The sequence below is a fragment of the Lepidochelys kempii genome, chromosome 3, assembly GCF_965140265.1.
Source record: "Lepidochelys kempii isolate rLepKem1 chromosome 3, rLepKem1.hap2, whole genome shotgun sequence".
In the NCBI taxonomy this organism is placed as follows: domain Eukaryota; kingdom Metazoa; phylum Chordata; order Testudines; family Cheloniidae; genus Lepidochelys; species Lepidochelys kempii.
This window is the reverse complement of record NC_133258.1, coordinates 117,694,118-117,720,447: the sequence shown is the minus strand read 5'-3', so window position 1 is coordinate 117,720,447 and position 26,330 is coordinate 117,694,118. Positions and strand designations below refer to the sequence as shown.

The following is a 26,330-nucleotide window of genomic DNA, read 5'->3' as shown; positions in this document are numbered from 1 at the left end:
CAGGCTAAACAATCCCAGCTCCCTCAGCCTCTCCTCATAACTCATGTGTTCCAGTCCCCTAATCATTTTTGTTGCCATTCGCGGGACTCGCTCCAATTTATCCACATCCTTCTTGAAGTGTGGGGCCCAAAACTGGACATAGTACTCCAGATGAGGCCTCACCAATGTCGAATAGAGGGGAACGATCACGTCCCTCGATCTGCTCGCTATGCCCCTACTTATACATCCCAAAATGCCATTGGCCTTCTTGGCAACAAGGGCACACTGCTGACTCATATCCAGCTTCTCGTCCACTGTCACCCCTAGGTCCTTTTCCGCAGAACTGCTGCCTAGCCATTCGGTCCCTAGTCTGTAGCTGTGCATTGGGTTCTTCCGTCCTAAGTGCAGGACCCTGCACTTATCCTTATTGAACCTCATCAGATTTCTTTTGGCCCAATCCTCCAATTTGTCTAGGTCCTTCTGTATCCTATCCCTCCCCTCCAGCGTATCTACCACTCCTCCCAGTTTAGTATCATCCGCAAATTTGCTGAGAGTGCAATCCACACCATCCTCCAGATCATTTATGAAGATATTGAACAAAACCGGCCCCAGGACCGACCCTTGGGGCACTCCACTTGATACCGGCTGCCAACTAGACATGGAGCCATTGATCACTACCCGTTGAGCCCGACAATCTAGCCAGCTTTCTACCCACCTTATAGTGCATTCATCCAGCCCATACTTCCTTAACTTGCTGACAAGAATACTGTGGGAGACCGTGTCAAAAGCTTCGCTAAAGTCAAGAAACAATACATCCACTGCTTTCCCTTCATTCACAGAACCAGTAATCTCATCATAAAAGGCGATTAGATTAGTCAGGCATGACCTTCCCTTGGTGAATCCATGCTGGCTGTTCCTGATCACTTTCCTCTCATGCAAGTGCTTCAGGATTGATTCTTTGAGGACCTGCTCCATGATTTTTCCAGGGACTGAGGTGAGTCCCTCAGGATAACAGTTTTTGTTCCTACATATTATAGATGAGTGCACAAGTAGACAGTCATCCTGTTCCCCAGTGTGATGTGATGGTCTGTAGCAGTCATCAACTATTATCCCATCTTGTGCTTTATCTGTTAGGACATTGAGCCATAAGCATTCAAGATAATTTTCTTCTGTGTTATTAGGGACGTGGAAATAAGTAATGCCACTTTTTACATAGTGCCACTCCCACTTTCCCCAATTTGATACTTCCTAAATAGGTCATAACCATTGATTTAACATTCCAGTCATGTCAATCATCCCACCAGGCTTCAGTAATACCAGCTAGATCAAATTTATGCTCATAAATGAGCATTTCCTGTTTCTCATGTTTGTTACCTAGACTCCTAGCATAGTGTATAGGCAATTCAAGATTTTTTTTCTGTTTACGTTCTTTGGTTTCTTGAATAAATTTTGTTGTCAACATCTCGATTTTATTCTGAGGGCTCATATCTTCCTTCTTTGTACCTTCCCCTTTTGCTGTTAGTTTAATTCCCTCCTGAGTGCTCTAGCCAGCCTGTCCCCAAGGAGATTAGTCCCTCTTCTGCTGAGGTGGAGGCCTTCCAAATTATACAGCCCTCTCTAATTGTAGAAAGTGATCAGTGTTCCACAAAACCACAGCTTTTCACCCTACCTCACTTATCTACCTATTTTTACAAAAGATTTCTTTTCAAATTCTTATAGATCCACCAAATGTGCATATCATTGGAAATCTGCCATTCAGTGTTTCAACACCTCTAATCATCAGGTGGCTTGAAAATGTTTCCAATAGAGATGGACCTTTTGTTTATGGCCGAACTCAGATGACTTTGACTTTTCAGAAGGAAGTAGCAGAGGTAAGTTTTGTTATTGGCTTATTAAAAACTTACAATTGGACAGATTATTTCAGCACCTAATTACTTTAGTTATAGATGAGAAAAGCCTGAGAGAGATTTTGTTGACTTGCAGAATGTTTTAAAACTGCCTAATAGTCTATACTTCTCTGAAATTGTAATTTTAAGGCAGGAAACCTGGCACAGTGCTTAAGTTTGTGTGTGCTTAGCTACAAATTATACAGTTTAATATTAATTTTCAAAATCTGCTCAGTTCTGTGCATTGCACACTGTTTATAAAAAGTTTCTTCTTATGTGGGAGACAAATATCCCTTAAGCATTGAAACATTTCACAATCTTGTTTTCTCTGAAGTCTGACTGCTTCATTCCAAGTAGCTTCCACAGCATGCTCCTTTTCTGTCTTCAACTATTTCCTTTCCTCATCAGCTGAGGTGACATTTTGAGTTACACTTCATCTTGTTTTTCTAAACCTTTCAGTCACCTCAAGAATTACACTGGAAGCAATTTTTTACCCTGCTTTATTTTAGACCTCCTTTGCTAACAGAAGATTTTCAGTTTTGAAATATGTCATATCACTGATTCCCACCAATGATTAAACACTTCAAACATAGGGAATTTCTTGTCAGTGGAGCCCATAGACGCTGGTCTTCGCTTTCCTGAATATAATCTTGATGCCAGAAATCTGAATGGAACCATTGCCAATCTCTTCACCATACCCTGACTCTGATAAGAATAAAACTGAGTGCACCAAATCAGTTTCCAATTCTAAGAACTCCTGGAGCAGTTTTTGACTGATTACATTTCATTTGAAAACTGAGAAACTTGATGAAAGTGAAATTGATTTTCCTGCTCTCCACAGACTCTCTCAGATGTTTCTAGTCAACTGATGATCAGCTGACTCACTCTACAATGCCCTCAGACATTTTTTTAGCTTATTTCATTCAGTGTTTGAGAAAACCAGATTACCATTTTCTCAACCACTTCATTGTTCTGTAACTATTCAGTATTGTTTGTATATTCTATGTGTTGCAGTCAAAAGGCTAAAGTAGCTGCTCCAAACTGAAAACCAGGTTAGACATTAAGTTTTACCCGCAAGGCCTTTGTGAATTGTGTAAATGAGAAATACAGTGATTGTAAGCCATAAATTAAACCTCTCCTGTTATTTCGGGTACCTAGAGCGTTACTCCGGTACCTAGAGCTCCCATCCTTCTGCTACATTTACTGCAGTGTTTGGGAGGACAGGGTTTGAGATAGGTACTTAAGTGGTTCCAGTATATGGCTGAAGAGAACATCTGGGACAAGTAGTCTGTATTTTGTGAATGTGAAATAAAGCAGCCGCCTTTTATCGTCTGAGTCCATATGATTTCTGACACACAAGATCCAGTTCTTTCCCCCAAAATACTTGATGAGAGCTATTAGCCTAAACATTAAAAAATGGCTAATAGATTAGGCTTTAAAGTATAAAGTGGAAAGATGTGGAATGCTATGATAGCAGGAAGAAAGAAATACAAAGAGAATTGAGAACATAAAAACACTCTGTACTTTATATAGCTATAACCAGCTGTATGTGCCTTTAGGGTTTTTTTTTCAACATGACATGGAGATTATAGTGTTTCTGCACCCAACATAGCTCGAGTGACATGCAAAATAGCATACCCGTTAAGTTCATTGTATTTAGAAAGCTGAAAAGACTGAACGTTATAAAGTGGAGTGATGTTCTCAAGGTCATGGAATGAGTCAGTGCTGGTTGTGTTTACACTGTAGGATCTTCTGTTTCTTGGTTTCTCATTTATTTAAATGTGCATGATTCCAATGAATATTTTATAAAAAAGATCAAAGTCTTTCAGTGTTATGGTTCACATTTCCATTATTTATATGAGTTGGTATGCCTTTTGGGGAAATATACTACCTTCAGTAAAAAAACAGGTTACCTTATGGTCAGCCAGGAAACTGGGAGTCAGAACTTCTAGGTTTTATTCCTGGATCTGACGCACTCTGTTTAGACCTAAGGCAAGTTGTTTCACCTTTCTGCCTCCGTTTAGCTGTTTGTAAAAAAATTGGAGTTAGATATCCAGGATATAGGTGTCTTATAAATATTTAAAATGCACTAGTAGAAAAACAGGAATAACAACGCTTAGTTTCACAGAGGTATATAGAGGTACACGTTTAGATCATCAGATGAAAGATACTAGTAAGTAGAATTTCTGTTTTTGTTGGAAGAAAAAAAAAGTATGACCAAAAATACTTATTACTGTTTTTATTTTTTACTTGGCACAAAATCAAACATTGCCCATATATGGATTTTGGATGGAATGAGAAGCTTGAAAGACGAAAAAGGGCGGCAACAACAAGGAAAAAGTGGTGATACAGATTCTGACAGCAAAACGTCTTTGTACAACTTTATGTGGCACATAACTTGCATTTTCTTGCGTGGTGTTTTCAGCGAAGCTGAACTGTTAAACCAGTTCAGTCATTTCATTTTAAGCACTAGCGTAGACCAGACAAAACCAAGTGTTATGCTCTCTTTCTGAAATAGCATTGAAAATGATTTTGTCTTTTCTACATTAGCACTTAAGCCATCTGTAGTGTCAGTACAGGGATTTTCAACAACAGTTCAGTTTCCTACTGTATGTAAGGCTTCAGTAGCCACGCCAACATTCAGTGGTACTATGTTCACTGGAGGGCACATTGGATGCAGACATTACCATCAGATATCCATGTCATCTTTTTCATCTGCATATAATGTGAAAACAAAGGTGATGTGGCAAATGAGGACATGAATCACCTTATGATACTTGAGTGCAATAAGAACCACTTCTAACAGATCATGGGCACAGTAGTATAGACCGGACCAGTTTTTACCACTTTTAACTAACATAGCTGAAAGTCACAGGAGCCTCGTTTATCCTACTGCTTCCTCATGTTTTCATACCAGTTCAGTTGAACTGATGTTAGGACTCATTGAAAAATGTATGAAAAAATTCCCATGCGTTTCTGTAGCTTAGCAAGGGAGGTTCTGTGTGGTATCCCATGCCCGTGTTTCTTAAGTGCAAACAGAGGCACCAAGAGCAGATAGATTACATTTCCACCTACTCCACTTAAGATTATCTCACTGATGGTTCATTATGTGACCTGCAACACTGCTTCATTCTTAGCTCAATTATACTTAGTTTCCGATAAATGACCACCACAGTAGTCATGCATTACAAAACTAGTAATTTTGGCCTTGTAAGTCTTTTTGAGACTTTTTTTGGAAATTAAGAGATCTTGAGAGCTGAATTTTAAGTGAAAACAATTTGAAGATTTGTTGCCTTATTTTTATTAAACCGTTTCATTTAACGATATTTTTAAAATGTCATCCAGTTATTGAGGAGGGAAAAATCATCCTTATCTTTGTAATAAGTTCAGATGGATTTACAGGGAATAATACTTTTATTTGCTTCCTTATATTGCGTCTGTGAGAACCTCATTTGACTAATATTTGATCTTGCAAGAATTAAAAAAAGACCAGAAAAATGAACGCTCAAACATGGACATTGGAAACAAGGGAAGCTTTGGGAACATTGTCACTCAGTTCTGTCTTCAGCATGAGCCTTGCAAGCAGATCTGTTCAGGTGGCTCCCAGAACCATTTTTATATCACTGAAGCTCCACAGAAGTGCAGGGAACTACCTGTACAGATTTAACCTACAGGTTTGGGGCAATAAATTGTATGTAATTTAGATATCTTGATAGGCATGTTAGAAAAACTTTGGATGGTTTGGACATTAATTTTGATCATTGTATTTACTTTTAAGAGGGTGCCTTTAAAAATGCTTTTGTTACTCTTGGTTTTAAATATCCTTACCTTTAGATTAAGCTGCAAGTTGATAGAGCTTTAATATTCTTTCCACTTGGTCAGTCTGGATTCACTGACTTATAAGTGACATTCTGATTATCCCATAGAGGCTCACAGCCACCACGGGAAGCAAGCAACGTAGCAGACTGTCCATCATGGCTCAGTATCTCTGCACTGTTCAAAACCGGTTCACAATTCCAGGCCGAGCCTTTGTTCCAAAACCAGAGGTGAGTCATCTTTGTGCATTTCCTTTGCTAGAAGGAGATGCAAGCTACAGTTTCATCTAATTCTTTACCGTAACAGCAACTTATAAAAAGATCAGTAGTTGTACAAAAAGGATTGATCCTGAGAGATGCTTAAAGCCATTGGAATTAGTTGGAACACAGCACCTTTCAGGATCAAGGCCAAAAGCAGTGTGGACCTGATCCTGAAAAAAAATTACAGAAATACAGTAGGCAGTCAGAGATGAGTAATAAAACGACAGGAGGCATGGAAAGTCTTCCATGTGAGGGGAGCTTGAAAAGGTTGTGACTGTTTACAGAGGAGATGGTATAAAAAAGTTAAATAAAAGAACATGATAAATTTAAAATTGATAAAAGGAAATATCTTTTACATCCACATACAATTAATCTGTGGAACTAACTGTCACAAGATCACATTGAGGCCAAGAGTTTATTGGGACTCAAAACAGGGTTAGACATTTATGTGGATAACATTTGCAGTGACATTAGATAGGATATGTTTTAAAGAAGGGATATAAATTGTCATGTTTCAGGGAATAAACCAGCCACTATGTGAGAGGGTCAAGAAAATTCTTCTGCTGTGGATAAGCTATTCCGTAATTGTCTACTTTGATGATTCTTGTACCTTGCTTTGGAGTATCTGGTACTAGTCACTTCTGAAAGGGGATGTTGGACTAGCTGGATCTGCTGTGCAGATCAGATAGAGCAGTTATGTTTCTTTTTCCTGCTCCTATTGAAGACAGTGATGAAAAACTCTCATTGACTTTGTAGGATTGGACTATAAACTGGGATTGCCATATAATACTAATGAATACAAGGTTTAACATTTTTATATAATGTAAAAAAGTTGGGGCTAGATTCACAAAGAGAACTTAAGCATTACAATGCCTAACTCCTAGGCACCCTGCTGATGAGTGAAATTCACCACCCTGAGTTAGACGCCCAAACTTTCCATGCATTGTATGGGGAGAGTTAGGTACATAAGAAAGGGATACACAGAAGCCAGCAAACTAGCAAGTGGGAAATGCTGAGGAGAAGCTTTTTTTGTATAGATTAGGTGTACTCTGAGCATAGCTACTGGATTGGGCCATGCAGATGAGAAATGCCTAGTCTGAGAATCCTATCAGGGTTTATGCAGCTTTGCACGAGCCCACTGGCAAAAGCACCCAAGAAATGTAGACACCTACAAGATTAGGTGGCAGCTCAGTGGTGGTTTTGTGAATGACGGGGTGCATAAATATTGGACATAAGGCACTTTATATAGACACCTCAGTCCTTTTGTGAATCTAGCCCCAGGTACCCACATTTCCCTTCTTTGGATTAATTTTTCTCCTTGAAATAACCTTTATCGATGGAATCAGATCAGTGCTTCCACAATTAGAATGGTACAATTTTGAGTGCATGTAGTTTTGTACTTTTTTTTTTTCTCTGAGGAAGATCCTCAAAAGCAAAATACATTTTATGGGATCTATACCTATTTGGACTGCATTCATTAATGCTGAACAGTGACAACACATTGCTTCTAAAGTTTCATCCAGCAATAAACATCTTCGTGGGAATTAATAAAATAGTTGTAAAGTATTTAGTGACAGAATATAAAATGAAAATATTCTGTAAACAGATTAATAGCCAGTGAGTTATGTAAACCATTTGATTTGAGACGTGAGTAAACAAGTAGAGAGAGAGAGAGAGTTTAAAAACGAAATATCAGGAAAGTGATCCCCAGGCATAAGAAGAGATGCTGAGCTGCAACGGAGCATTAGTGAAACTACAATATTTTAATCAGTCTGATCAACTCCCAGTTCAGCTGATACAGTGTTACTCGCATGCTGTTCAGAAATATTTTAAGGCTGCTCAGTGTATAGCAGCATTAGAGTAAATGAAGGCTGGAGGCAACTGAGTGAAGCACTACCACTGAAAAGGCTTAGAATAATGCAGATTATTCATGTTTTCTGATGATAGTGGGGAAATCTGTTTCAATAAGTGAGTATTTCCCCCTCTTCTTACTTTTAAAGTAAACCATTCTTTTGGACTGTAATTTGAAAACTGCTTACTGAAAATAGCAAGGTCTCTTACCTAAAGGAAATAATTGATTAATAAAATATCTGTGCATATTTCTAAAGCGTGGTGTTAAATGTTTTACAGTCCCATTCCCAGGGATGAGCCAGAGCTGGTCACAGGTTACACCTGTGACATCCCAGTCCTTTCCATAGCAATGTATTGATATATCAAAAACTGTCTGGTAGTGTTGGAGAATTTTTTTTTTTTTTTAAAGAAACCTCAAACAAATGACACATCTATCATTGCCAAACAATGGAGTTTCATCAGTACATGCCAAAATGTTGGAGCTGGGTCAGTTTGTTTAAATATATTTTGTGACAGGTTGGAACACCTTCCCCTGTTGTTCACGCCCCCCCCCACCCCCACCGGCCCGGTCCAGGATGCCACCTGATGTGCTGGGATTTCACTGAGCCTGCCTGCTCCACTAGCCTGGGGGCCCTCTCCCTGTTTTGCTGAATCAGGCTTTCTGGCAGCGCGCACACACACAGGTAGGGATGCACCAGTTGTAGAATCACAGAGTCTGCAAGCAGCTGTCTATGAGGAGATTCAGCTAGGAAATTGTCCAGCGCTGAAGTGCACACCCCCTTTTGGGGAGTAAACCCAAAATAATCATAGAATATCAGGGTTGGAAGGGACCTCAGGAGGTCATCTAGTCCAACCCCCTGCTCAAAGCAGGACCAATCCCCAACTAAATCATCCCAGCCAGGGCTTTGTCAAGCCTGGCCTTAAAGACTCCTAAGGAAGGAGATTCCACCACCACCCTAGGTAACACATTCCAGTGTTTCACCACCCTCCTAGCGAAAAAGTTTTTCTTAATATCCAACCTAAACCTCCCCCACTGCAACTTGAGACCATTAGTCCTTGTTCTGTCATCAGCTACCACTGAAAACAGTCTAGCTCCATCCTTTTTGGAACCCCCTTTCAGGTAGTTGAAAGCAGCTATCAAATCCCCCCTCATTCTTCTCTTCTGCAGACTAAACAATCCCAGTTCCCTCAGCCTCTCCTCATAAGTCATGTGTTTCAGTCCCCTAATCATTTTTGTTGCCCTCCGCTGGATGCTTTCCAATTTTTCCACATCCTTCTTGTAGTGTGGGGCCCAAAACTGGACACAGTACTCCAGATGAGGCCTTACCAATGTCGAATAGAGGGGGACGATCACATCCCTCGATCTGCTGGCAGTGCCCGTACGTATACATCCCAAAATGCCATTGGCCTTCTTGGCAACAATATTGTCTTACGCTTTATAGAGAGATCTCTCCCTCTCCCTTGCTGTGGAGAGAGAGAGGTGCACAGCTTCCTGCCCCGCCAGCCACCCCCAGATATGAATTACACAAACTGGGTTATGTTCTAAAAAGAAATAGGTAAATTTTAAGTGATTATAGGGGATGGCAAACAGAATAAAGCAGATTACCAAGCAAATAAAACAAAACATACATACTAAGCTTAAGATCTTGAAACCACTCTCTTTAATAAGTAATTTCTCACCCTAAACGTTGCTTTTGGGGCAGGTTGCAGAAATTTTGAAGGTTAGCTAACCTGCTTGCAGCTTAAATCTTCAGGTATCTTATTCAGACTATATTCCTTTTCCAGCCTGGGTTCAGTACTCCTCCCCTTTTCCCTTTGTCCTTGTTCCTTAGGTGTTTCCAGCAGTCATCCTGGGTGGGGATTCAGTGAAGAGTGAACCAAGTTCAGCTTACCTCCAGAGGCTTAGATAAGATTTAAATAAGGCGGGAATCTTTTGTTTCTCAGTCTTGACCTCCCCACTCCTTTTAGTGGAAAATTACTAGAAGTCCAAGATAGTGTTTAGTACCAGGTGACATGACCACATGGCCTAGTAGCATCACAGCAACTTCCCAGGATGCCTCTCAGGAAGGAGAGAGATTAGTATCTTCAAAGTCTTATTGTTTCTTCCTAATGGCCCATCAAGGCTGATGGCCTGTTTTCTGGTGGGTGTCTCCCAAATACACACACAGTTGTAATCGTTGCATAGTCGGTATTCCTAACTTTAGATACAGAAATGATACATGCATACAAATTGGATAATCACATTCAGTAAATTATAACCTTTCTGATGATACCTTACAAGACCCATCTTGCATAAAATATCTGTTATGCTGCATCTATATCATAAGCATATTGCCATAAATAATATGGGGCATAACGTCACATTTGTAACACTATTCTAATGAGACGGGATAGGCATTGCTTTTTTTATACTGCTGTAGATGGCAGAAGCAGAGAAGATATATCAAGATGTACCAAGATGGTCAACTAACGTATTGGGGAGTGCTGTGTTGTGTGACTACATCGCTCTGTTTGGAGACTAGCTGGGGATGGATCCAGAGCAGCAGCACAGCAGTGTGATGAGGCACTTCCCAATTGATAGTTTAATAAATGCAAGATTCCAAAAATTGAAAGAGCAGGAAACTGATTTATTTCCAGCCTGAAATTCCCTCCATGCTTATCCCCAGTGCTTGTGGCCCCGTCTTCTGCACATGAGAATAATCAACCATTACTAGTAGCATTGTTTCTTGAAAGAGAATACCCCCTGGGTAGGAATCATTAGTGCCGTGATCCCTGTTTGTGTGGGGGGCATTGCTTTTTTTCTGGTGTGACACTGTGGAAACTATGATAACTTGAGTATGGTAACTTGAGTAGCTCAGATAAACAGTTCCATACTATTAAGAAGAGAAGGCTGGGGAAGTGTGCCTGGGTCTGGAACTTGCTTCCCTTCTTGATCCCCCAGAACCTGGCTTTGGTGACCCTTGGGTCCTGCTGCAAGACTTGTTGGCTTTCTCAGGTCATTCTTGCAGGGCAGGTTTGATGATAGGATGGACTTGGGGATGGGATGGGATGGGATTCTTTGGGGGCTGCAACATTTTTGGAAGGTCTGCCTTTTTAATGTTTTTGTTTTGATACAAATGTATATATATTTTTTTGCCTAGAAAACCTGTTATGCACAGTTGAAAAATGAAAATAAAACTAACTAAATCCTGTTCAACCATGTCATTGCCCCTTTGCTAATCTGCCTGAGAGCTGTCTAGTCTTTATTTACTCCTGTGGGAATTCTGCACCACTGCGCATGTGCAGAATTTATGTTCCCCACATATTTCTTTTCTTCCCCGCAGAAAAATGACTTTCTGACAGGGAAGCAAAGGGAAGTCAGAAGAGTGGTCATGCGACCCTCCCAAGCAGTATGTTTTGGGTGCTCAGGTTAGCCAGCAGAGAGGTAAATCACTGGGGCAGGAGGCGGGACCGGGGAAGACCCAGCTGGTGGCTCCTAACCTGTGCCGGGCTCAGCTGCTTGTCCTGGCTGGGCTGGGGAGGAGAAAACTTTCTTTTGCCCTGCATAGCATCCGGGGCTGAGTCAGACCCACCACTAGATTTCTCCCCTGGCTGCAGGAAGGTCTGCAAACTTTCTCTCTCTCCCGATTCATGCACCCATCGCTCCTCAGCTGCAGGGGAAGGGACCCCTATACATGGAGCTCCTCCCCCATCTGCTCAACCGCCATGCATCCAGACCTTCTCGTACCCAGATTTTCCTGCCGAGCCTCACCCAGGACCTTCCTCAGAACACCCACCCTCCCCCATAAGCTCCATTCCCCTTGCACCTGGACCACTCTGTCGAGCCACCCACACCTGGATCCCTACCCCACTGAGCTACAACCAGCTGCACCTGAATCCCCACCCCACTGAGGCCCATTCCCCCAGCATTTGGATCCCCCACTGAGCCCCACACAGCCAGTCCCGTCCTGCTGAGCCTCAAGCACCTTCACCAGGACCCCACTGTAGAGTCCTATTACCATTGCACCCGGTAATAAAATTTGCAGAATTTTAAAATATTGTGCACAGAATTTTTAAATTTTTGGCACAGAATGCCCTCAGGGGTATTTATTTTCTGTGACCTCAAGTATTAAAGTCTTAACTTTTAGCATATTATTTTTCATTTCCCTCTTCTTCCCTATCCTAACTCCTGTCTGCATCTTTTCCTTCCCAGTTTTAAAATAGTATTACTACCACCCTTTTTTACCCTTTTCTGGCCACTCCACCCTTGAGTAGGCAGAGAACAGTATGCTTCCTTCCCACTTATCTGCTCTCACCAGCTCTTTTTTAAATTAATACATAGCTGCTTCTTGGCATCCAGAAAATCCCTGCCCTTGGATTCTGAGGACAGACTGAGCCTCTTTCTGGTATGAGACAGGAGGAGACCAGTAGCTGGAAAGGCATAGGAGAGTTCTGGTGGCAAGGAGAGGCGGTTTCGAGCTTGGGATGGGTGAAGTTGCCTCTCTGTGGGAGTTGGACCTGTCCCCATTATAAGCAGTGGGGTTGCACATGTGTAACAGAAAGCGAATATAGTCTGCAAACTGTTACTTACAAGAGTCCATGAAACAAAAACTGCACAGCTTCATTGTCAGATCCCAGGCTGAGTTTGCAGGGCTGTTGGGAAAAACCATCTTTTTACTTGTAAACTGAGCAGATTTAATCTGGAATCCTTGAGAGAGAAACACTCAGTTCTGTGATGCCATTTTCACAGTAGAGCCACATTTCCAAGTTCTACTGATTTCCTTCCTGCTCTACCTTCTCTTGTAATTTCATATCCCAGCAGAAGCAGCTCATGGGACAGTACACGCAGCCTGAAGATATCAGGCCGGTCCTGGGGTCAGTCCTGTATCCTCTCCCCTTCCTCCCAGTGGGAGATCCCCTGGACTGCCAGAAAGGAAGTGGAGGGAGTTCAAAACTCTGGCCAACTTCTCTAACGCACCTGCAGAGCTCTTCCGGAGAGATTGTTCTCTCCCTGCCTTACCCCATTTCTAGGTCTTTGTCTGTCTTTGTCTCCTCTTCTGGGCTGCATTGTTTTTCCTCCAGCCTTGTAGTCTCTAAGATTCTTTGCTCTTTCTCTTCTCTCTCGCACTCGTCTCCCCCCAGTTTCCTCTGCATCTCAAGCCTCTGTGTGTCACACGTTGCAAATTACATTCAAAGTTACCTGGAACTTCTTACTGCCAGCATGGAGAAAAGACTGCGGTCAGGCAGGGGCACTAAACCTCTATAATTACTTTTTTAAAGACCTGTTGTTTTGTTGGCCATTTACTCCCTCCAACTTTCAGTTTTTATAAAGTAATATCAGTGAGTCCTAGCTCCCTTTTATACCAGAAATGTGTGAACCGAGAGCGAATGAGGAAAACCTAGAGCTGGGGCCCAAATCTCAACTTCGTGCTGGTCATCCCTTCCTCTCTGGCAAAGGAGGCTAGTTGGGGGCATGGCGGCATTGGTGTAGTCAAAACTGGGGCTACTGTAAACCAGCCTCCTGACTCAGGTAGCTGTAATTGGCTCCCTGTTGTCTCCCACTCTCCTATGTTAAATAGAGCTCCACCACATGAGAATCTGGCTCTTAGACTGCTGATAGGCAGTTAGCTGGCAATGGGTTGATCAGAATGAAGTCCTGTGATCCCGTCTTTCTCTGATTAGCACCCTTCAAAAAAGACAACATGCTTAAAGTTAAGCTTTTATTTATTGAATATTTCTCTTTAAACTAAAGCAAATAGTGACAATTGCAAGAGGAAAAGAAACATAGAAATCAGCAGACAAAAACATTGCAGATATTTTTCACACTCCTTTTGCCACATTTTGCTTTGACTCCTGCTGTCCTGTAGATTTATCCTCTAACTTTTTTGCCGTGATCCTTGAGAGTTTGACTACCATACAACCTTAATTAGATACCAATACTATATGTGGAGTTGCTTTTTTTTCTCTTGGAAAGTCGTTGAGGCGCTTGTTGTGAGTTAAACAAAAAGCTCTTGCTTAGATTTTGTGTTGGTAAATAAGGAACTTCTGAGTCTTCTATATAAGTAGTCTTGGCAAAGGAGTCTTTCTTAGCTGCTTATGTAACTAGTGTAGTCTTCAGTTTTGCTTACAACATGCAAATAAATATTTTTTGGGGTCTTTCCCAAAATTTCTCTTTTGGTTCTTGTTTTCTTGTAATTTTTTAAAAAAAATACTGATTTAAATTTCCAGGCTACAGATGCTCCTGATTAAGTACAGGACATGCCACTAAATTTGACATCCAAATATTTTTGAAACAATACCTCAAATCAGTTCTCCAGAAAAATATAGGTGTTTAAAGAAAACCGTACACCCCTAAATGTATACATTTTTACAACAAACTCAGTACAACTGCCTTGGAGTGTTGCGATGCACTAGGCCACTGTCCCTAAATAACTTTGGCTTTTTCAGTTCTGGTTCTGGCTAAGTCTGCACCACTGAATTACTGCTGATCTGGCACAGTTGCCAGTGATGGTACAAAACAAACTGCTTCATAAAATAGGTAGAAAATTCAAATGCTCACTGTTAATGTATAATATAAGGCAAGTTCTGTACCCATAACTCAGAGCTAATGGATATATGATAGACACTGTCATTGTGTGTACAAAAGTATTTCTCTCTCTATAAAAGCCCATAACTAAAGATTAAGCTTCACTCCTTCCACACTATTCAGATTCGTCTTTATTTGATGCTTACTATATTACTCTATTTTATACTACAGTTCTACCATAGTATTTTAATGAATCATGAGCTAATAATCTGAGCACTAAAAAACTGTATAAGAATAAACAAGACATATTATAGTACCTGACTGAATTGTGAGGAACTTGTCCAGAGTCGTATCCCCAAACATTCAGCCAGTCCTCTTTTATCCTCTTGCTTACATCAGCAAATTCACATCATTTTTTTTTTAACACCTAGGACAATATTTGACATGAGACATCTTCTGCAATGTCCAATAAGTTATGCATGCTGGAAAGAAGGTTCTGAGGCTTTAGAAACATTCACCAAGTTAATTAAACTGACAAAGTACTTGTAAACTAAGATGCTGTCATTGACCAGTGCTGTGTATGGCATATTGCAATGGGTTTGATCCATTGACTTCAACGGGTCTTGGATCAGGCTCTATGAAATTAAATTTTAAAAGGGCCAAAAATATACAGGGTTCAATAAATAATGAATAAATAACAGTAGGTGAAATACTCCATTAGTTAAAGGCTAGTGGTTTGCTTTGTAGAGTAAGGAAGATAGAAGTCAGGGAGGGTGCAGATTTTTCTTGTGCCTAAATATGTAGCTTGTAACCAGTGGGTTAAAGCTTCCAAGTATTTCCTTAGTCATGATGACACTTCTTTTGCCATGTTCCTCCTTAAACCAAACATTTGTTGTTCGGTGTTGGGTTGCCAGCAGTTGGAGACTGCCTAGTAGACATTTCTTTTAAAATAAAAAATGGAACCCACAGCAGGTGGGGATTTTTTGGGCCATTTTTGGCAATATCTCAATGGCAGCGTTCGCTCTTCAGCTCCTGATATGCCAATATACAATGTGGCTGTGTTTTTTAAAAAGAAATCTAGTTACCATGGCAGTTGGGAGCTGGAAATGAAAGGCAGATATGGCTGTGATTTAAAAGCAATGCATGGGGCTTCACAAAGATGGAGAGTTGGTTTTGTTTTGTTATCATAATTAAAATGAAATTCTAAAAAATAAATCACAAATTTTGGTACATTACTGGTACCTGTATTTGCTGAATAGATTTCTTTTTGTGATTAACTGTCTCTGCTGTAGCTAACCATTAGTTTAATTGTACTGTTTAAATTGGTTCCTTTCTCTTCAGTAAATTTCAGCTGAAAAGCCAAAGAACTTGGTTTGAAAAATCAGCACAAAATAGTGCTTGCAGCAGATATTTATGCTTTATTTCCTGCCATCTTTTTTCCTGATTTTAATTAAAAATAAAAATACCTTGTTAAAATGTAATTGCAGCCCTGACATTAAGAACAGTAAGTGTTTTGTTTTTTTTTAAAAAAATCTAAAGTAAACAAAAAAGCCCCAGCTGATAGACATTACTATATTTACACATAGTCCTTCAGGTTGTAGCCTGCATTGTTCTCTTGCTGTGTGGCTGGGAACTGTTGTTGCTTCGTAGGGTAAATCCATGCTCCCTGCTGCTTTTTAAAACAGGAAGTGCAGAAGATCACACCTGCAATGAACAGAAATCCTGCTGAAATGAATCCAATATAAACAGCTCCTCCTGGTTCATTTTTACTGCTCTCTGGGACTGTTGGGTCCAGAAAATTTGAAATTATCTCTCTCGTGTACCAGGATGTTGGTATCAACTCAAAGATTCCTGCAAGGATGAAGCAGACCCCTCCAGCAAAAGAAGTGTAGCTTTTGGTGTCCCTGTCCCCTCCCAACTTTGTGCACTTCATTCCTACTGTGGAGATGCAGATCCCAAAAGCTGATAGGATGCAAGACAGGACCATGGTTGTCCGTGCAGCCTGGATATAGACAGGGAGGGATAGGACTGAATATTTCAGAGTGCAGCTAAACATCCCGGTGCTGTACCATGTGCAGTCCATCCAGAGCCCTTGCATCTGTGTTATAGCTGTTATGATATTTGAACCCACGTCTGCATTTACTTTCCAGTTGGGCAGTAAGGTGGCTGTGATGGCGCCGAAAACACCCAACAAAGCTAGAATAAAAGCAAAGAACTGTAGACCTGCTGATGCCATGATGATTATCTTCTGTCACCTTTGTCTGCCCGTTCCTCTTCTGTTGTAAACGTATGTAACTGGCTGATAGCTTCCCAGCCAAGGCTGTAGCTGTCTGTGTGTGACAGAAAAAGGGGAGGAGAAGGGCAGGGGGAAAGAAAGGAGAAATCAGGAAACAAAAAAGCTTGCATTTAAAATTAGAGCTATCTGAACGAGTATCTGAGCATGACCCTGCAGCAGATGAGAAGCCTGCTGAGCAGCTGTACCCAAGGCACTTGAACGTAAATGTTTACAAATGGACAGTGTTTTAGAGAGTGATCACAAGAAAGAGCTGCCCTTTCATATGTGACTAAGCCATGAGCTAAAACTTGCTCCACCAAAGTCATGTTTAATGGTAGCATCCAGGTTTTTGGCTTATTAGGCAACGTGAATGCTGTACATAAAATTATAGAATTTAGTAGACATCTGGGGAACAGTTTATTTTACTTTTCAAGTACTTGACCTTAATTGTGTAATAGGAATTGGCCTATAGATGTTTATTGATTTTTTTAAAATAAAAATATTGATAACATTTTCTATTTGTTCTAAAATGTCCTTGTTTAAAAATAGCAACCACTCTTGTGTCTAAATAATACGGTGACCGAATTACAGATTTTTGGGAGGAGTGAAGAGATGGGTCAGTTTCATTTAAAATATATTTACAATTAGGCTATCATTTGTGTAACCCTTTTCTGAATTTTCTCTTTAGTTCCAGAAACATGGTCCTTCGATCACATGAAAAATTTTAGCAGCAGTGTTATGATTGTCAGCACAAACAAAAATAATGATTCAACTGATCCCTCAGTCTTATGTTTCTATATAATGTTGGATCTGTGGTATTTCTGTGACATTAAGGGATTCCAGTCAGTAACTCCTTGTTAAATCTAGTTTTAGGTGCTGAGTGCCATCAAGGCCGGGGGCCTTTGGTAGCTGAGGCTGGTGAGCACCTTGCAAGATCATGCCCTAAGTCTCTGCCTTAAAAATCTTTCCCTAAAATTGAAGCTTGATGTCCAAATAAAGTGTTTGGCACGAAAACAAACATTTTCCCCCAGTCATTTTAATATTATTGTGTATACTTGTTTTTATCATAATAAGAAAAAAGAAGAGCAGTTCACAGTGACTTTTGAATTTATTCATCTCTGATCATTATAGGGTTACGAACCCTCCAGAATTAGCCTGGAGGCTCCAGGAATGAAAGATTAATATTTAATTAAAGATTATGTCATGTGATGAGACCTCCAGGAATATGTCCAACCAAATCTGGCAACCCTAGATTGCTAAGACTAGGAGAAAAAACCTGGGGTTAATTTACAGTATACCCTTTATTGTGTGCAGTGTTGTGGCAGTGTTGGTCTCAGGATATTCGACAAGGTGGGTGAGGTAACATCTTTTATTGGACCAACTTCTGTTGGTAAGAGAAACAAACTTTCGAGCTCTTCTTCAGACCTAGGAAAGGTACTAAGAGTGTCAGTGCGACATACTCCGAATTTTTCCCGGGCCTGAAAAAGAGCTCTCTGTAAGATCAAAAGCTTGTCTCTCTCACCAGCAGAAGTTGGTCCAATAAAAGATATTACCTCATCCACCTTATTTCTCTGATACAACCTTTAGGCTAGATTCTGCTACCTTTATACCAACTGTAGCTTAATCTGGGGTTTATCCCATCTAGATGAATATGGCTTGATCCTGTGTTTACGGAGGTCTGTGGCAAGGCTCATAGTGACTTCAGTAGTACAGGATCAGTCCCAATGTGAGTAAGAGGTCCAGAAGACTGACTGCCTTAGGTATTTTTTGGGGGGAAATCTAGTTTACTGAGGTGGAGATGGGATTACAATTATGCACATTCATCTGGAGAGAGCTGATTCAACAAAAAATTAATTATTATTACAGGTGGAGTTAATGTACATTAGCCTGATTGACAGATTAGCTGCTACATCTGTGGACAAAAGCCTACAATTAAAAACCAAACAGTTCTAAATACAGTATAGCCCATTCAGTGAGTAATAGATTCTTCTTAAATGAAAGCCTGTTTCTCATTTTTTTTCAAATGCATAGTGTGCTCCAGAGAGATAGGAGAAGCCAATATGTGCTGTCCGCATTTAAAAAAAAAAAAAAAAAAAGCATAGAAAATGTCTGGTGGGACAGCCTTATTTCTTGTCTTGATAAGTTGGGCACTTCTTGGGATGAGAGAGTGTTTGTTTTTTAAAAAGTCTCATTTGTACTATTACATGAATGCATCATGAACTAAAAGTATATATTTACACATGGGAGCCTGTTGTGTACCAAAGTGTATCTGTTGTGAAAGCCAATTATGTATTTAACTGATTAAATACTTACTTTTACAGGGAAGGGAGGTTGAGGGGAGGGAAGAGGGCATTTGTACCCAAAAGAGTGAAACAATTTTGGAGGCATTCTGTAGCTGGAGTTGATACTGAGTATTTTATACCCTTTTATAAAATATCATAATGAGGTTCGTTAAATACAAACCTTTTAAAAATATTATTGAAGTGCAGTTGATGTATGAAATGATTGATTGTGGGGTTTCACATTTATGTGTCTGCTAACTTTCACATCAAACTTGCTAATGTCACAAGTAAAATTACGATTTTCCTAACTCACCAACCCTACCAGTTCAGCTAAAGATCTGAAAATCAAACCTCTGCACTCTGGGCTGCTCAGCATCCACAATAATAAAGGATCTGTAGTTGGATGTTAGGCCCCAAGAAAGCACTTAAGCCTATGCTTAACTCTATCCCTGTTCAGGACAGCACTTACACACTTGTTTAAATTCCATTAGCAGAAATTCAAGCACATGCTGCCCTAACAGGGATGCTTTCCTGAACTGCGACCTTAGTGAAAAGTTCTGTTGATGGACAAACCAGAATAGAATCTAGTCACTTTTCCATAACTATGACAGTTCTGCAAAACTAACAAGAATTAAAGGTAATAAATTTGTTACTGAAATCAGACTGTATAATTTTGAATACTCGGGGAACAGAGGTGCCGTGTAAGAAAGTGCCATTTTTCCATCTTCACTTTTCTGACCATAAAAACACCCCCGCTTTGCTGCTTAGGCTGACCCTTTTTAAAAACTTATTGTATGGAAGAGGTATTTTTTCACTCATGTTACAGCTGGAGGGTCAGGCTACCTTAACAAAAGCCAGAATCTTTGCAGTAATGTAATACCAAGGATATATAGCTATGAGAGTGGACACAGTTCCCTTTAAAATGATTGAATCTTCTGGGTGTCAGGTTGAATAGAAATGAGGCCACTTCTGTTTGTCATCCCAAGTAAGGCAACTTGGAGTCGCTGGAGCCCGTGAGGAAGGCCAGGATTAGGCAAAGCTTGCTTTATGAAATTACATCTGTTGTTGGCTGGCTGGGGCTTTTAGCAGAGCCACAAGGAGGGGAGAGGCATCAGTTTGGACTCCTGCAATGTGGTTGCTAAGATCAGTGTTGTTTGAACACTTTTAAAAATGTTGGGTTTTTTTTCACTTGTATAAATGAAAACAAATAGAATTTCTAATGTCTGAGGTTTAAGGAAAAGTCACAAGAAATAGTATGTGGGGAAAGTTGAAGTCAGTGAAACACACGCTTTTCTGAAATAGTTTGCTATTAATTTATTATGTACTACAAAGTGACATTAGTTTAAATCAGTGTTTATGTGGAAGCACTACCCATTATAGACTTTGGATAATTACTTGATTACTAAATAACGATTAACGTAGTGTGTGGGGTTAATGAATGAAATTAGAATTTCTGTGTGTAGTTAGCATAGTTTAGTCATTTAAACGGCTGTTCTACATCTTTCCAGACATATAGTTGATACATTAGCCAAATTGTAACAGTTAAGGTACACATTTTAGAAAAAGTGATTCCAGCTTTAACATCAGTAACTTAGGCCACCCAGTCAGAAGACCTCCCCTTTTTCAGAATCCTGTCAGTTTGCTCAAACTACCAAGAATTTCTTCAGCAAAAGCATCTCGCACTAGCTGTAACAGGACCCTGCAAAGGCATGGTGTTGCTTCCATTTACAGGGCTAATTTGCATGGCTAGATCAGCTCAAAACTTTCATTTTAAAAGTGTGGCTTGATCAGCACATTTGGGTTTTGAGTTATCAGCCTCTCTCACTACTTCGTTTGTAAATTTCAACATATTCAAACCTGCAAACATTGCTAGCAGTAGTTGTATATTGTAATTAATAGGTATATGGTAAATTCCAAGCACTATAAAACCTAGTATAAACACTGTGAACCATAATAAAAATACTATCTTAAATTTCTGTTTGCGTAGCACTTACCACTGAATGTGAGGTCTGAGACGTTTTCTTCACTGTCAGTGCCCTGTAGAAATACAGTTTCTCTGGAATGCAAAGATCTGTTCTTCATATAAAATAGCATTGGTGTTTTATTAAGCAAAAAATTGCTTTGTGTGTTCTTTTTCTCTCTTCTGCCACAAGGGTAGCCCTGTTGCCCATTCTCTCTCTTCGTTCCATCTACCAGAGAATAAAGGACCACTTTGTTCAATTAGTTGTGTTAGAGAAACACTGTTAGTGAGCAAAAACGAAGAGATTATGAGAAAAACACATGTAAACCCTTTGTCCTAAATACATAATGATATCCAGATCCCATGATGAACACTATAAACATTTGGCAAATATAGGAAAATCTTGAGAATCTAGAAAATTTACAGATGTATGTTTTAAAGAAGAGATTTTTAGAATGGATTTCAATGGAATTGAGAGTCAGAATAAAGGAGTTTTATATCAAAGATAACTGTATATATGAGTTTACAGTTCCTAGTAAGATTTATACAGTAAGCTTAATTCATGATTAGAAATGTTGCATACAATTCCATATGATTTTCATATTTTACATACCTTTCATTAACAGTCTTTAGTCTTCTGTGGATCTTCCAGTAGTTGATTGTCTTTCCATGAACTTGGATGAATGAATAAAGTAGTAATGCTCATGGAGGCTTATATGGTAAACACAGCACTGGCAAAGTGGCCCCAACAAGTCAATGTGAAGAAACATGTTAAATCATGCGTCGGCCAGGAGCACCTGTGCAGACATGGCGCAGGGACTAAATTTGGAGTGACTTGATCAAGTCATTCTCTTTAGTCCTGCAGTCAGTCCTATTGAACCATCTTATGGTGAGCAGGCAGGCGATATGGATTGCTAGCAGTCGTACTGTACGATCTTCTGTCAGGCAGGCAAGAGATGAGGATGGCTAGCAGTCATATTGTACCATCTTCTGCCGAGCAGCCCTGAGATGTGGATGGCATGCAGTCCTTCTGCACCGTCTGCTGCCATCCAAAGGATGTAAAAGATAGATGGAGTGTATCAAAACAAGAAATAGACCAGATTTGTTTTGTACTCATTTGCTGCCCCTCCCCCCCCGTCTAGGGGACTCATTCCTCTAGGTCACACTGCAGTCACTCACAGAGAAGGTGCAGCTAGGTAAATCTAGCCATGTATCAATCAGAGGCCAGACTAACCTCCTTGTTCCAATAAGAACAATAACTTAGGTGCACCATTTCTTATTGGAACCCTCCGTGAAGTCCTGCCTGAAATACTCCTTGATGTAAAGCCACCCCCTTTGTTGATTTTAGCTCCCTGAAGCCAACCCTGTAAGCCGTGTCGTCAGTCGCCCCTGCCTCCGTCAGAGCAACGGCAGACAATCGTTCCGTGCCTTTTTTCTGAGCGGACACCATACCAAGGCAAGCATAGAGGCCGCTCGGCTCACTTTGGCAATTAGGAGCACATTAAACATGCACATTAAACACCACACGCATTATCCAGCAGTATATGCGGCACCAGAACCTGGCAGAGCGATACCGGGCGAGTAGGCGATGTCAGCGCGGTCACGTGAGTGATCAGGACATGGACACAGATTTCTCTGAAAGCACATCATGATGCTAATGGGGCAGGTTCATGCTGTGGAACGCTGATTCTGGGCTCGGGAAACAAGCACAGACTGATGGGACCACATAGTGTTGCGGGTCTGGGACGATTCCCAGTGGCTGCGAAACTTTCGCATGCGTAAGGGCACTTTCATGGAACTTTGTGACTTGCTTTCCCCTGCCCTGAGGCGCATGAATACCAAGATGAGAGCAGCCCTCACAGTTGAGAAGCGAGTGGCGATAGCCCTGTGGAAGCTTGCAACGCCAGACAGCTACCGGTCAGTTGGGAATCAATTTGGAGTGGGCAAATCTACTGTTGGGGCTGCTGTGATGCAAGTAGCCCACGCAATCAAAGATCTGCTCATATCAAGGGTAGTGACTCTGGGAAATGTGCAGGTCATAGTGGATGGCTTTGCTGCAACGGGATTCCCTAACTGTGGTGGGGCCATATACGGAACCCATATCCCTATCTTGGCACTGGAGCACCAAGCCGGCGAGTACGTAAACCGCAAGGGGTACTTATCAATAGTGCTGCAAGCTCTGGTGGATTACAAGGGACGTTTCACCAACATCAACGTGGGATGGCCGGGAAAGGTACATGACGCTCGCATCTTCAGGAACTCTGGTCTGTTTCAAAAGCTGCAGGAAGGGACTTTATTCCCAGACCAGAAAATAACTGTTGGGGATGTTGAAATGCCTATAGTTATCCTTGGTGACCTAGTGCCATGGCTCATGAAGCCGTACGCAGGCAGCCTGGACAGTAGTCAGGAGCTCTTCAACTACAGGCTGAGCAAGTGCAGAATGGTGGTAGAATGTGCATTTGAACGTTTAAAGGCGCGCTGGCGCAGTTTACTGACTCGCTTAGACCTCAGCGAAACCAATATTCCCACTGTTATTACTGCTTGCTGTGTCATCCACAATATCTGTGAGAGTAAGGGGGAGACGTTTATGGCGGGGTGGGAGGTTGAGGCAAATCGCCTGGCTGCTGGTTACGTGCAGCCAGACACCAGGGCGGTTAGAAGAGCACAGGAGGGCGCGGTACGCATCAGAGAAGCTTTGAAAACCAGTTTCATGACTGGCGAGGCTACGGTGTGAAAGTTCTCTTTGTTTCTCCTTGATGAAAACCCCCCACACACACCTTGGTTCACTCTACTTCCCTGTAAGCTAACCACCCTCCCCTCCTCCCTTCGATCACCGCTTGCAGAGGCAATAAAGTCATTGTTGCTTCACATTCATACATTCTTTATTCATTCATCACACAAACAGGGGGATGACTGCCAAGGTAGCCCAGGAGGGGTGGTGGAGGAGGGAAGGAAAATGCCACACAGCACTTTAAAAGTTTACAACTTTAAAATTTATTGAATGCCAGCCTTCTTTTTTGGGGGGCAATCCTCTGTGGCAGAGTGGCTGGTTGGCCGGTAGCCCCCCCACCGCGTTCTTGGGCGTCTAGGTGTGGAGGCTATGGAACTTGGGGAGGAGGGTGGTTGGTTACACAGGGGCTGTAGTGGCAGTCTGTGCTCCAGCTGCCTTTGCTGCAGCTCAACCATACACTGGAGCATACTGGTTTGATCCTCCAGCAGCCTCAGCATTGAATCCTGCCTCCTCTCATCACGCTGCCGCCACATTTGAGCTTCAGACCTGTTTTCAGCCCGCCACTTACTCTCTTCGGCCCGCCACCTCTCCTCCCGGTCATTTTGTGCTTTCCTGCACTCTGACATTATTTGCCTCCAAGCATTTGTCTGTGCTCTGTTAGTGTGGGAGGACAGCATGAACTCAGAGAACATTTCATCACGAGTGCGTTTTTTTTTTTTTCTTTCTAATCTTCACTAGTCTCTGGGAAGGAGAAGATCCTGTGATCATTGAAACACATGCAGCTGGTGGAGGGAAAAAAAGGGACAGCGGTATTTAAAAAGACACATTTTATAAAACAGTGGCTACACTCTTTCAGGATAAATCTTGCTGTTAACATTACATACATAGCACATGTGCTTTTGTTACAAGGTCGCATTTTGCCTCCCCCCACCGCGTGGCTACCCCCTCAACCCTCCTCCCTCCCCGTGGCTAACAGCGGGGAACATTTCTGTTCAGCCACAGGCAAACAGCCCAGCAGGAACCGGCTCCTCTGAGTGTCCCCTGAAGAAAAGCACCCTATTTCATCCAGGTGACCATGAATGATATCTCACTCTCCTGAGGATAACACAGAGGGATAAAGAACGGGTGTTTGAACGCCAGCAAACATACACTGCAATGCTTCGTTGTACAATGATTCCCGAGTACGTGTTACTGGCCTGGAGTGGTAAAGTGTCCTACCATGGAGGATGCAATAAGGCTGCCCTCCCCAGAAACCTTTTGCAAAGGCTTTGGGAGTACATCCAGGAGAGCCGCGAATGCCAGGGCAAATTAATCCTTGCACATGCTTGCTTTTAAACCATGTATAGTATTTTTAAAGGTACGCTCACCAGAGGTCCCTTCTCCGCCTGCCGGGTCCAGGAGGCAGCCTTGGGTGGGTTCGGGGGGTACTGGCTCCAGGTCCAGGGTGAGAAACAGTTCCTGGCTGTTGGGAAAACCAGTTTCTCCGCTTGCTTGCTGTGAGCTATCTACAACCTCCTCCTCCTCATCATCTTCTTCTTCTTCGTCCCCAAAACCTGCTTCCGTGTTGCCTCCATCTCCATTGAAGGAGTCAAACAACATGGCTGGGGTAGTGGTGGTTGAACCCCCTAAAATGGCATGCAGCTCATCATAGAAGCGGCATGTTTGGGGCTCTGACCCGGAGCGGCCTTTCGCCCCTCTGGTTTTCTGGTAGGCTTGCCTCAGCTCCTTAAGTTTCACGCGGCACTGCTTCGGGTCCCTGTTATGGGTTCTGTCCTTCATGCCCTGGGAGATTTTGACAAAGGTTTTGGCATTTCGAAAACTGGAACGGAGTTCTGATAGCACGGATTCCTCTTCCCATACAGCGATCAGATCCCGTACCTCCCGTTCAGTCCATGCTGGGGCTCTTTTGCGATTCTGGGACTCCATCATGGTCATCTCTGCTGATGAGCTCTGCATGGTCACCTGCAGCTTGCCACGCTGGCCAAACAGGAAATGAGATTCAAAAGTTTGCAGTTCTTTTCCCATCTACCTGGCCAGTGCATCTGAGTTGAGAGTGCTGTCCAGAGCGGTCACAATGGAGCACTCTGGGATAGCTCCTGGAGGCCAATACCGTCGAATTGTGTCCACAGTACCCCAAACTCGAGCCGGCAAGGCCGATTTAAGCGCTAATCCACTTGTCGGGTGGAGTAAGGAAATCGATTTTAAGAGCCCTTTAAGTCGAAATAAAGGGCTTCATCGTGTGGACGGGTGCGGGTTTACATCGATTTAACGCTGCTAAATTCGACCTAAAGTCCTAATGTAGACCAGGGCTTAGATTTAATCAATTTGAGGGCTTTTTGTTGCCTACCTGTAGTCTTCTTAGTTTAGTTCAGTGAAATCCTATAGTGCACCAGATACTTTTTTTAATCTTTTGAATGAATACAGCCTGTAAAACTAAAAATTTTCAAATAGACGATGTATCTTTAGTTCTGCTGTTTGAGAGAGGTGAGGGGAATAAGAGGAAATTAAAGATACCCCCACTCTCCAAAACCCCCCCATCAATGTTGAAGTTCTAACTTACTGCACAAAAGCAAAGAAATTCCAGGGAAATTTTTCAAATGTTGGGCCTCAAGCTGGTGTGATATCAGAATCAGGTCCATTGGTGTTAGTGAGTTGGCACAACTGCAAATGAGGAAAGAATATTTTCCTGAATATCATTTTTCACTAGGGTTAGACCTGAATGAAAACCCCAGATGTGAATGAGACAAATTTTGAGGAAATTAGTTCTGTTTTCAAAATATACAGC

At 41.7% G+C, this 26,330-nt stretch overlaps 2 protein-coding genes and 1 long non-coding RNA gene across 8 annotated transcripts in view; 1 reads left to right on the top strand and 2 right to left on the bottom strand.

Moving 5' to 3' along the window:
- Window positions 1-26,330, top strand: part of TFB1M (transcription factor B1, mitochondrial) — a 49,054-nt gene that overhangs the window by 15,063 nt on the left and 7,661 nt on the right. For all 6 annotated transcript variants that reach the window (XM_073337735.1, XM_073337734.1, XM_073337733.1 and 3 more), the window contains 2 exons: window positions 1,699-1,850; window positions 5,792-5,911. In XM_073337735.1, the coding sequence (XP_073193836.1) occupies window positions 1,699-1,850; window positions 5,792-5,911 (272 nt within the window). The remainder of the gene's footprint in view (window positions 1-1,698; window positions 1,851-5,791; window positions 5,912-26,330) is intronic.
- Window positions 15,789-21,009, bottom strand: CLDN20 (claudin 20). Its single transcript, XM_073335236.1, has 2 exons — window positions 20,849-21,009; window positions 15,789-16,627 (listed from the first exon to the last, which is right to left on the bottom strand). Exon 2 carries the CDS (start codon window positions 16,531-16,533, stop codon window positions 15,874-15,876), a length of 660 nt encoding a protein of 219 aa, XP_073191337.1. The 5' UTR covers window positions 16,534-16,627; window positions 20,849-21,009; the 3' UTR covers window positions 15,789-15,873.
- LOC140908275 (uncharacterized) lies at window positions 24,237-25,468 on the bottom strand. The gene is made up of 2 exons (XR_012157821.1): window positions 24,913-25,468; window positions 24,237-24,327 (listed from the first exon to the last, which is right to left on the bottom strand). It is a non-coding gene; the product is annotated as an uncharacterized lncRNA (long non-coding RNA).

Bases quoted from the DNA above. Each gene is read 5' to 3' on its own strand.
- CLDN20 (XM_073335236.1), bottom strand. From the start codon at position 16,533: ATGGCATCAGCAGGTCTACAGTTCTTTGCTTTTATTCTAGCTTTGTTG.